The sequence below is a fragment of the Petromyzon marinus genome, chromosome 47 (genome assembly GCF_048934315.1).
Source record: "Petromyzon marinus isolate PM22_M1 ecotype Great Lakes invasive population chromosome 47, UKy_Petmar_22M1.pri1.0, whole genome shotgun sequence".
Taxonomy (NCBI): domain Eukaryota; kingdom Metazoa; phylum Chordata; class Hyperoartia; order Petromyzontiformes; family Petromyzontidae; genus Petromyzon; species Petromyzon marinus.
Window position 1 is genome coordinate 10,719,482 of NC_133713.1, and position 12,381 is coordinate 10,731,862.

At 52.1% G+C, this 12,381-nt stretch overlaps 1 protein-coding gene across 1 annotated transcript in view; it reads left to right on the plus strand.

Annotated features, from left to right (window-relative positions):
* The first annotated feature begins 577 nt into the window (after nt 1-577).
* Nucleotides 578-12,381, plus strand: part of LOC116952475 (ephrin-B2a-like) — a 169,100-nt gene continuing 157,296 nt past the window's right edge. The window contains exon 1 of the mRNA XM_032971857.2: nt 578-2,120. Coding sequence (XP_032827748.1) covers nt 1,828-2,120 — 293 coding nt within the window. The 5' untranslated portion in view covers nt 578-1,827. The remainder of the gene's footprint in view (nt 2,121-12,381) is intronic.

Below are 12,381 nucleotides of genomic sequence, written 5' to 3' on the forward strand. Positions count from 1 at the left end.
AACGACGCGATATGTGGTCCGACACCACACCGGGCCGCCTTTGTCTCTCGCGGTTTGCCGATGTTCACGCAACGCAACAGGTACCCCCATTCGAGGCCCCGAGCCGCCCTGGGATGTTGGACCGGTGCCGCGAATCGAACTCAGCCCGCCCGCCGTGTTCGTAGCGCGCGCAACGCCGTTCACCGCTGCGCCACCGCTCCCCGCACTCGGCGTGCACGGCACGAGCGAGCCCGCGTGCTGTGCGCGCGTTACGCAGCCGCGTCCGGAGCGGTGCGCGCGGCTGCGCGGACAAAGCGCGCGGCTGCGCACTGCTGCTCCACTCGCAGAGCGGCGACAGCGGAGCCGCGCGTTGTCGCTGCTCTGTCTGCGAGCGCGGGCGCGCGCGACGTTCGATTTGGGTGTAACAACAAAAATCTTAACGCGGGCGAATGAGTGGGGAAAACGCAAGGATTTAATGATCCCTGCCTCTCTCTATACACTCCTTGTCTCGCGGGACTTGCCCCCACCGCTGCCTCCACCACTCTCCTCCTCCCTCCCTCCCCCCATTCTATCCATTCACCTCCTATCCACCGCCCCTCCCCATCGCCACTCTCCCCTCCCCATCGCCACCCTCAACCCTTCCCAGCCCGTCCTCTCGGGGGCCCAGCCCCATACGACGCCGATCCATTGGCAGAGCGCGAGCGCGAACGTTGCCGCTTCCAATGGGCGAGTGGCTGAGCCAGCGAGCGCGCCCCGGCTCAACGAGTCCGACTTGGCACTCATCTGCACGCCAGTGGTTGTAGCTCCTCTCCGCGGGCGCACGCTCTCGCCATAGAGAGGCTGCTCCTCCAAGCGCGGCGCGTGTGTGTGTGTATACACACACGCGTACAGCAGCTACGTGTTAGCAGCGTGAGCGCGGCGAGGACACGCTTAGGAGTGTGTGTGTGTATATAAAGAGAGGCAAGGCTGGCAACTTTTGCGGCAGATGCTACTACTCCCTTACTCCAGCTACTGCTACGTAGCTACTGCTTACAACTAGCCTGGGGAGGTGTGGGTGCTGTCGCTCACTACTGCTGCTCCTGCTGCTGCTGCTGCTCAGCGCTCCTTGGAACACACCGAGTGCCGCTGAGAAGCAAGAACGCAGGGGACGTGGAGTTCGGGTTGGCGGCGGTGTTGTCATCGGCTTGAGATCTTCACTCCCAAACTACCGGAATCGCCTGCCACGGGCATCATCGTCGTAGGTAAAAGTCTCATCGTCGGTGTGGGGTTTTTGTTGTTGCTGCTGCTGCTTTGAGCGGGCAAAGAGAAGGAAGCGAAAGCTGCCGCCTGTGGTTCACGCGCTGCACGAGGAAAGTTGAGGCTGCCGCTCGCTTCGTCTCGGATTCGCATCTTCCTCGACGGAGGGGTGGAGGGGTGGAGGGGGCAACCTTTGCGAGCGAGAGGAAATGAGCACGGCGAGCTCACCCGGAGTTTCATAAACCCTGCCTACCTTCTACCTACCCGCATTACCGACTAACTACTGCCGACCAGCTCGCCGCATTCCAGTTGTGAGCGCGCTGCCATCGTCCCAGCGACGCGACTCGGAACAAAGGAAGACAAAGACGGAGCAAGGACACGGGACGAGACGAAACGGGAGAGGTGGTTCGGCGTCCGAGCAAAGGCAACCAAACAACCCCTTGTTTCATCAACGCCACCAGCACCAGGAGCAGCCGCTACCGAAGGCCCCGTCAATGAAGGTCGCGTCGACACCATAGCTCGCGCACGCAGGGAGCTTCGGAGCGATTCGACGTTCGCCAAACGGTCGCGAGGCACTCCCTCTGCGTTTCCCGTGCCACCGCATGGGCGTTGATGTGGCGGACAGACCTCGACGACTGCTGTAAAACATCACCGTCGCTAACGGCGGCGGTAGCCACCGTCGTCGTCTTCGTCGTCGGCATCGCCACACGCCGCGCATACAACACCGGCGTCCGGCGAGCAGGAGTGGAGGAGCAGAGGGAGTCGCGAGCGATGTCCTGCTCCGGCTGTAGGGCCATGCGCACGCACATGTGCTGGGTGCTACTGCTGCTGGCTCTCGCCAGGGCACCGACCACGTCTTATGCCGAAGTGCTCGAGCCTATTTACTGGAGTGCCTCTAACAAAATGTGAGTAGCCAACACACACCGCCTCTCATTCAAACCATATGTTTGCGTTGATGTCGGTGGATGGTGTACGCGCGTTGCATGGATCGGTGTTATATTCACCTGTGCTGCTGCTGTTGTTGTTGTGAGCTTAGTAGGCAGGGCGGCGTTGTCTCGCCCAGATAAATCTCGCACGGTATTCGAGGCTGTGTTGACAGTTTCGTTCGCGCACGTATTATACGCTGGCCACAATGTTCGATACAGATTACGGGGAGCGCTCGTGACCGGTAGCAGCTTCTTCCCACTTTAGAGCGACCTCAGGTAGCGTCTCACTCCACGGGAGGCGAATTACTTGGTTCGCTGATGATGGGGCTCGTGTGTGCGTGCGGTGTTGCGAGTGTAGCGCCAAAGCTATAGGGAGCCGGCAACTTTAGCCCCGAGTCTGTCCTGTGTGTGAAAACAATCAACCTCAGCGGCCTCATTTACAGGGCTATATATTCAGAGTTCTAAGCATAGGCTTGTGTGCCACATTTCAGCCGCCTAGTCCTTCCATAACATCACCGTAATTTGCATCACTCTGCGCAACCACAACCGTTACGGGCTATGGTCTTTACAGCAGGGCCAATTGCTCGAAACGTTAGCCCTACCTGTATCTGTATCTCTAATAAGGCAATGGTAATTATGATCAGAGTGGTGAGTTATGTGTGTGTATATAATTGTTACCAGTCGCAACCCTGCGAGTCGGTCACAATGCAGCGGCAGCGCTTGTGCCGGGCGAGGTGTTCTTTTAGGCCACTTTTAAAAGTGTCGAATATCCGTTGGCTGGAGGTCACGGAACAGATCCAGGTGTTATGGGTTAACGTCTCAATAAGTTGGCTCCACACATACACAAGCAGGGCACCTCGTTTTTTCTTTAAGTGTTCCACATCATGGTGAGAGCCTTTTCTGTGTCAACCCATTGACGCTTTGTTTACACACCAGGTCGCTTATTCAAAAGAGGCAATGCTGTTTAACGTGTCTCCATCATCTCCGCGTTACACAAAGTATACAACAGTAGCATCTATTGTATTCATGTGGCGAGATATTAACTCTCTCGTCTGGTATATAGGAAGTTGTGGGTTCGATCCCGACCCTGACGCCTGCTCTATATTTGGAGCTGGCGTGTCTCTCTCCCCGTAGTCGCGTGACATTTTCTCTGGGCCCTCCGGGTTTTCCCCTTCACATTTATAAACATGCGTTTAGAGTATTTGGCCGCTATACATTTCCACGAGATGAGCCACTTCGTTGAACCATCATTTATGATAGCCAGGTCGTTCTGAAAAAAAAATATATAGCTTAGCGGGGCCTTACCTGGTAAAATAAAATAGTTGAGTGTTTAGTTTATGAGCTGAATATTTCTCAAGAGCGCGGAGTGTGAGCGCGGTTCTATTATTCTTGCGACGTTGTTGCCACCACCGCGTTAACTATCCGACGATACCAGTCAGTCTTGATGCGTCCGATCTCGCTGGATCTTGGAAGCTAAGCAGGGGTGTTGAGCCTGGTTAGGAGGTATACTTGGCTGATTTGTCGTTGGCTTAGCGTGACGGGATGGACAAGAGATGGCAGTGCAGCGCAATAATGGATTCTTGGATATATTCGTAGAACCCTTTGGGCTTTAGGAATAGGTTTTACCCTTTTAACTGGCACAAAAACTGACACCTTTGTTACCCACTCGTCTGAGTGCGAGTTCCACGGACCATCAATGATACCCTACTAACACTCGCCAAACGCAATTGGCCCAACATCCCGATCAATGTTGTACCCTCCTGAAAAAAAATTCCGTGAGGCTTTCTTTGGTAAACAAAGGCCATTGATGTTATCACGGTGGCGAGATGTTATCCACCTCTTTTGGTGGTGGGTTCGATCCCGACCCTTACGCCTGCTGTATATTTGGTTTTTCCCTCCGTTTAGAAATATGCGTTTCGAGTATTTGGCTGCTATACATGTCCACTTCGTTGAGCTATCATTTGTGGTCTGATCGCTTCTGAAAATGAGCTACATAGCTCGGCGGGCCTTACCTGGTATACAAAAAAAGTTTAGTTTTTAGTAAAGTGTGAGTGAAGCGTCGGCGGGTTAGCGCGCTGGCACTACATTCTTTGGCGAACTGAGTTTGATTCCCGGCCACGGCTCATATCAGTGGCGAACGATATCTGAACCGATTTTGGCGCAGACTAGCCTGAATATAAAAACGACGTCCTCTCAAAACAATCCCCACCACCGACACACCTGCGTAGGGAGGCAATCCATCCAGCAGTGGATTGACAAAGGGCCGTGACAGATGACAATTAAAATATAAATTAATCGAATAGTTACGGCAGGTGCAACCTCGCTCTCCCGTGTTGAAAAAAAAACCCGCATCGCGCTCAGTTGCGTGAACAAAGGCACGAGGTGATCACCTCAATTAGGGTGATTGACTGCACCTGGCAGGGATCGCGCAGGGCGCCCTGCGCATGACTCTGCTGTACAGTGGCGTATTTGTACGGAAGGTGGCCGAGAAGTCCAAGTACCCATCACCCATATGAGTATAACGACGGCTCCACAAGAATGGGGTATATGGACTTTCCGCCCACCCCGTGTGTGAATGTGGTCTCTCCAGCCCTCCCTTTCATTTTTTTTACAAATCTCACCAGGTACTCATTTTCGGCCGAGTCCGCCTGATTTTGGCCATACCACACCCTCTCGTCGGTGCGCTGTGCCGGCATGAGTAGGTGCTCGCTAACAACGCTTAAAGTCCCCCAACAACCTGTGTAGGCTGCGTGGGCGATGCTTCTCTTTGTCTGCGTTGTGTGATGGAGCGGTGGCCGGGTGAGTCCGATTCCCGGGCCACTCCCAACAATCGGCGGCAATGATGCAAACCGGTCCTGGCCCTCCGTTCGGTCGGCAATAAACGAGAACTATTCCTGACTTAAAGCTTTCGTGACTGCAGTAATTCATATTATTGGGTCTTTCTTTGAACCTATATACGTGACTTTACCGAAAGACCCAGGAATATGAGAACTGTTCCCTTTGCGATGTTGGTGAGACAAAGGCGGCCGGGCGTGGTGCTCGCTACACCACCCACTCGTGCGCCGTGTCGGCCTTAATAGGTGCTCGCTGACAGCACTTGCACCACAATTCTTTACCACTCGAGAGTCGGAGGATCCTCGTCTGTGTTTTGTACACGTGGGGAGCGGTAGTGTCGCGGTTAGCGTGCTGCGCTACGAACCCGGCGACCTCCAGGTTGACTGGTACGGTGTGGAAACATCGCCACTAGGGAGACAAAGGCGGCCGGGCGTGGTGTTGACTACCCACCCCCTCGTGGGCCGTGCCTGTTTTCATATAGGTGCTCGCAAACAGCACTTGCCCCAGCAGTCTGTTAAGGCTCTACGGCGGATGTCTTTGTTGTACACGTGGTACAATAATTAAATCACCTGTAATTCACCACGTGTAGGTAACATGGGAAGGTCAGACGGTTTTGAGAGCAAATGTACAGTGCCGAGAGGCGTAACCGCATCGACTAAATGTCATCCGTGGTTTTGAAATCCCCCCCCCACCACCAAAAAAATATATTTTGCCGAACCATTTCCAGCAGTTCGCTGCATTATTTATTAATCCTGGGGTTCACGCCCGGCAGATGCATTGATTGATTTGCGGCACATCACGGAATCGTCACGTGATGAGCGTCAGTCTGTGGGCCCCCCCCCCCTATGAAGGCCCTCGTTAGAGGAAGGCGTTCGAACCGCTCCTGAGTGCAGGGAAAATTCGTCGTGGCCTCCGTCGGAGGGTGAAATGTCATTGGGAACGTCCGTCAGGGCCAGTGGCCTTAACTTTAACTGCAGCATTGCACCCCTTTGGTTCTCAGTCGTAAACACAAATCTACAATGTTTATAAACACATATGGGTTGATGAAACAAAGTAGTTGTACCTAGGTGCCCGTGATTATAATTTGTGATTCGATGATTTACCTTCTAAAACAATCTGGCCACGTCTCGCACACCCAGAAAGGGCGTCTCGCACCCCCAGGGGATGCAGCGTGCAACACAAGTTAAGAAGAGCCACTGGTGTAGTGTATAGTGGAGTGTATAGTAGTAGTGTATAGTATATAGTAGTGGTGCATAGTGTGTAGCAGTGTATAGTAGTGGTGCATAGTGTGGAGTGTATAATAGTGGTGTATAATAGTGGTGTATAGTAGTGTGGTGTATACTAGTGTATTGTATAGTGGTGTGGTGTATAGTAGTGTATTGTATAGTGGTGTAGTGTATAGTGTAGTGTATAGTGGTGTAGTGTATATTAGTGGTGTATAGTATAGTGTATAGTATATAGTAGTGGTGCATAGTGTGTAGCAGTGTATAGTAGTGGTGCATAGTGTGGAGTGTATAATAGTGGTGTATAATAGTGGTGTATAGTAGTGTGGTGTATACTAGTGTATTGTATAGTGGTGTGGTGTATACTAGTGTATTGTATAGTGGTGTGGTGTATAGTAGTGTATTGTATAGTGGTGTAGTGTATAGTGTAGTGTATAGTGGTGTAGTGTATATTAGTGGTGTATAGTATAGTGTATAGTATATAGTAGTGGTGCATAGTGTGTAGCAGTGTATAGTAGTGGTGCATAGTGTGGAGTGTATAATAGTGGTGTATAATAGTGGTGTATAGTAGTGTGGTGTATACTAGTGTATTGTATAGTGGTGTGGCGTATAGTAGTGTATTGTATAGTGGTGTAGTGTATATTAGTGGTGTATAGTATAGTGTAGTGTATATAGTAGTGGTGCATAGTGTGTAGCAGTGTATATTAGTGGTGTATAGTGAGGTGTGTATAGTAGTGGTGTATAGTGTAGAGTGTATAGGAGTGATGTAGTGTGTGGAGTGTTTAGTAGTGTGGTGTATACTAGTGTATTGTATAGTAGTGTAGTGTATAGTGGTGTAGTGTATATTAGTGGGGTATAGTGTGTAGTGTATAGTAGTGAAGTGTATAGTAGTGTATAGTGTGGAGTGTATAGTAGTGGTGTGGAGTGTATGGTAGTGTGGAGTGTATAGTCGTGTAGTGTGTAGTAGTGTAGGCTATAGTGTGTGGTGTGCAGTAGTGTAGGCTATAGTGTGTGGTGTGGAGCGTATAGTAGTGTATAGTAGTGTGGAGTGTATAGTAGTGTATAGTAGTGTGGAGTGTATAGTAGTGTAGTGTGTAGTAGTGTGGGCTAAAGTGTGTGGTGTGGAGTGTATAGTAGTGTATAGTAGTATGGAGTGTATAGTAGTGTTTCGTAGTGTAGTGTGTAGTAGTGTAGGCTATAGTGTGTGGGGTGGAGTGTATAGTAGTGTATAGTAGTGTGGAGTGTATAGTAGTGTATAGTCGTGTGGAGTGTATAGTAGTGTATAGTCGTGTGGAGTGTATAGTAGTGTTTCGTAGTGTAGGCTAAAGTGTGGTGTGTGGAGTGTATAGTAGTGGTGTATAGTGTGGAGTGTATAGTGTGGAGTGTATAGTAGTGTAGTGTGTAGTAGTGTAGGCTATAGTGTGTAGTCGTGTAGTGTATAGTGTAGTGGAGTGGTTCTTAACCATTACTGCAGCACTGCACCCCCTCCCCCCCCCTTTGGTTCTCAATCGTAAAACAAATATATGTTTATATAAACGCATCGGGGTTTAATGAAACAAAGTAGTTGTATCTTGACTTCAAACTTTCGTTACTGCAGGAATTCATATTCTTGGGTCTTTCGGTAAAAGTCACGTAGATAGGCTCGGAGAAAATCGTAGTTTAATCTTGTTATCTTTTTGTTATTTTCTAAGAACCTATCTCCGTGACTTTACCGAAAGGTCCAAGAATACAGAGTAGCTGTACTCACGTGCCCGTGCTCAGTTTTGTGTTTCGATGGTTTACCTCCTAAAGAAATCTGGCCACGTCTCGCACCTCCAGCGGGTGCGCGTGCACCCCGGGTTAAGAATAACCTCTCGTCTAGGCATTCGCATATTTGACACCTATATAGTTTAAGTCGTCATGTGCGTACGGTCGTATAGGGTATAGATGTAACCGTGCTGGATGCTCATAACCATTTGAACCTTGCTTCGGCCTCCCCTTAGATCGACTCGGCCTAAAACATCACCACTACAATGCGGTGTTGCAGTAGTTGGCATGTATGTGTATTGGACTTCTTTCGCACCGTACGCAGACAACCGTGCTCATCAGAGGTGCGGTGAATCGGTGTATATACACACACAGAGGCGGCCGGGCGCGCGTGCGTGATTGTCGCTAATTTCCATCCTTCAGCGCACCAAATGGTGGCGGCCTTAATAGATGCTCGCAAACAGCACGTGGCGTTTCTATCAAAGCGCATCAGAGGTGAAACGTAAACCCGTCTGGCCGTGCGGGGCCGCCGATAGGAGCAGGGGAAGGCGTCTGCAGTTGAACTCGGCGATTCCGCGAAGAGAATTGGGCGGCTTCGTTGCAGATGCCCCGTGCTGTGTATTGATCGGGTTAATTGGCCACCCACTCACTCTCCGTCGCAGGTGAAGAAGTTTCACGCGCCGTCTGCGGATTCCTTTTAAATGCAGGTGGGGGGGGGGGGGGGACAAAGATCAGCCGTTGTGAGAGTTCGAGAAGATGAAAAAAATAATCGCGTGGCGCAACATCTTTACAATTAACTTCAAACCCATTCCCTTCGCCTCCTGCTGCAGTTGCCGCCTAGCGCGCGTGTCATCTCTTACCCAACACACTTGAGGATGTTACCCATCGTCATAATCATCCATGGCCTATCCACTGCTGGATGAAGGCCTCCTTGCGATGCGACAGCCCCCCCCCCCCCCCCATCTAGAGCTCGCTGCTGCTGCACACGAGCAGATTTCATCGCTCCGTCTCCACGGCGGAGGAGGCAGGCGGTGGTTTCTCTCTCAGGTTGTGGTGTCTCTCTCAGGTTGCGGTGTCTCTCTCAGGTTGCGGTGTCTCTCTCAGGTTGCGGTGTCTCTCTCAGGTTGTGGTGTCTCTCTCAGGCTGTGGTGTCTCTCTCAGGCTGTGGTGTCTCTCTCAGGTTGCGGTGTCTCTCTCAGGTTGTGGTGTCTCTCTCAGGTTGCGGTGTCTCTCTCAGGTTGCGGTGTCTCTCTCAGGTTGCGGTGTCTCTCTCAGGCTGCGGTGTCTCTCTCAGGCTGCGGTGTCTCTCTCAGGTTGCGGTGTCTCTCTCAAGCTGTGGTGTCTCTCTCAGGTTGTGGTGTCTCTCTCGGCTGTGGTGTCTCTCTCAAGCTGTGGTGTCTCTCTCGGCTGTCTCTCTCGGCTGTGGTGTCTCTCTCAAGCTGTGGTGTCTCTCTCAAGCTGTGGTGTCTCTCTTGACTGGTGTCTCTCTCAAGCTGTGGTGTCTCTCTCGGCTGTCTCTCTCCTTTGACTGTGCCGGCTCTGTCGTGCGACTCGACCACGGGCCCCACCAATCCGTCCTCGCGACATTGTCCTGCCCAGGCCACACTCACCTCTCCACTCGCAGTCGTTGCGATGTCTCGAACTTACCCCCCCCGCCTGCGCCTTCTCTGATCCGCTGATTTCGCCCCTTTTTGTCAGCGCGACGCTAAGCGCGCATTGCCTCCCCGTTCTTCAGCGCGCGCCTTTCAGCCTTCTCGCCCCTTTTCCTCGCCAATAATTATTCGCACGCGTCTGCTCCACGTCTCTCGGCTCCGCGCCGTTAATGTGAGTTGAGCACTCGCTGCGATTCGCAGCGGCACCTCCGATTAGCGCGGTTGCCTCGCGTAGGGCGCAAAAGAAGTTCACCACACGGACACACACGGCCAGCGTGCTTGAACCCATGCTGTCCACAGCGACCCTTCCTACCGCATGGCATTACCTCATCACTCACTTTTTGTCCGGTTTACCCAGGGCTAACCCGCACCCTGACCCTGACCCTAACCCTCACCCCCTCGTGTTTGCTGTGAGTCCTGCTATGGGGGCCTCTGTTGCGTGCTCGCAGGACGTAACGAATGTCTCGCTCGCAGGATGCAATGTTTGTTTTAGAGTGTCAGGACGAGAGTTGGGGAGAGGGGGGGGTCCTCAATGTTTGCAGTGTCTTTACAACGTGTGCTTAGCGGTAACAAGTGGGCAGTGTAATAAAGTAACCACGGAAAGCGCGAACTCTTTTACAGCATTTGTTGTCACTCCACTGTTGGATGAGAGCCCTTCCCACGCTGTCGCGGTTGTTCTGACCACACTTGATCACCGTCGGTCAGTGCGTGTTGGTGAAGCGCGCGGATCGGTTACAGATATCACTCGCCGCTGACGTTAGCCGTGGTCCGGAATCGAAAATAAGTCCGCCGGGGTCTCCGAGAGCAGTGCGCTAACCACTGCGCCACCGCTCCACTCCCCGGTGACAACCGTCGCAGCGTCCCAGGGTGGGCGCGACGGCGTTGGCTGCGCTGTGAAACTTGGGGACAACTAAGTTAGATTCCCGACCACGGCTAGCGTCGGTAGCAAGGAGATGATATCTAAACCGGCCCTGGCTTCCACCCTCAACTTCACCACGCCAGCCAGCGTGATGAAGTAAGGCGAGACAAATCCCCGTGGCCGCTGGGTCGTGGCGCGGGCGGGGAATGTCTTCTTCCAGGAGCAGCGAACGTACAACGTGGGGGTTGGGGCCGAGTTAAAAGTCGTGCAACCGATAGCGCGCTAACGACTGCGCCACCGCTCCCCAGTCTCGGCTTTGCCGTCGGGAACCCTCGAGCGCCGATACCGCCCCGCTCACTGTCGAGGGATGGCGATGGCGTGTGGGGTACAATGCGCGCCCTCGCCGAGTCTGTTGGCCGAGCGCAACGCATTGACGGCCGAACGCCAAAAAAAGCCTTCAGTTTTAACCCGGACCCTCGCCACCCTAATCCTAGCGTTAATCCTATAACCTTTAGCCCGATCACACTTGAGTTCGATTAAGCGACTACGGCTGTCATCAGCAGCGAGTGATATCTGAACCGGTCCTGACGCCCCTCCTACCCCACCCCCCACTGTTCAACTTACTATCACTGATCGGCACGGGTGAAGTATAGACAAACAAAGACAGAGAGCCTCCGTATAGCCTTCACATATTTTTGGGGCAAGTGCTGTTTGCGAGCACCCATGAATGCCGGCACGGCACACAGACCCCATCGAGCGGCGCAGCGTGGGGAAGTCCTTCATCCAGCAGTGGATGGACAAAGGGCTGTGAATGATTAACTCGGGCTGTGACCAGAATGCCCAATGTAAACCATTAACGCGCTGGTCTCGGAAGGCCCCGTAGGCTAATCAGATAAAACATCGTTGCAGTTAGACCCGGTCAACATTAACTCTGCAACCCTAATTCCAAACATACGTGATTAAGTACCATGAATATATAACTCACAAATAGATAAGCTATACCTCCTTCTTTGTCGTGGTTTTTTTAGTTACCTATCGGCGTCATCGGACGTCCAGCTCGCGAGTTCCATTTATTTTTTTAGGGCGGAGTGGGGGGGGGATCCCTGCGGTTCTACAGCATCGATCCGAGCGAAGCCCGACTGCTGATCAGACACCACACGTCCAAACCGGTCCCGAGTTTGCTTGGGTCCGAATCAATTCGGCGGAAATTGTTTACTCCCAGATAGCCGTTTGGGCCTACGGGTTGCGTAAACCAGACTCCTTTTTAGATATCTGTTTTTTTTACGCGGAGAGACGGCTACATGAATGAGACGCTTATCTATTTCGCTAAGTATTAGTATGGTTGGTGAGCTACCGGCGAGCTTCTAGGATTAGAGTCAGGGGTTCGAGTGTGTTTTTGTAGGTCACGTGTGGACCGGTGGCGCAATGGTTAGCGCATTGCGCTGTGAGACCGAGTTCAACTCCAGGCCACTGCTGCTCACATTCGAGGTCGATTCACATCCGAACCGGTCCCAACACAAGTGCAGTGTGGCCAAACAATAACCTACAACCTACGCTGCAGGGAGGGGGTGCCTTCATCCAGCGGTGGATTGAATCAGAATATTTATACTGGAGGAATCCGATGAGCTATAAAGCTCTTTTTTAACCGATGCCTAGTAAGGGGGGGGGGGGGGGTCAGAACGTGACAAAACAACAAACAATATAAAAAAAAACACAAACGGAGTTAAAAGTATGGGAAAGGTAAACAAATTTATTCGGAAAAAAAATATGACAAAGCGCTGCGAGTTAATTTGTAAGTATCACACAGAGCACTCCGTATATTTCACAGATGGTCGACGGGAAGGCATCGCCAGCGTTATAACTCTGACCCTGTACACCACGCGGTCATAACCTTCAGCTTAGTCCTAACAAGGCGCGCCTATCGC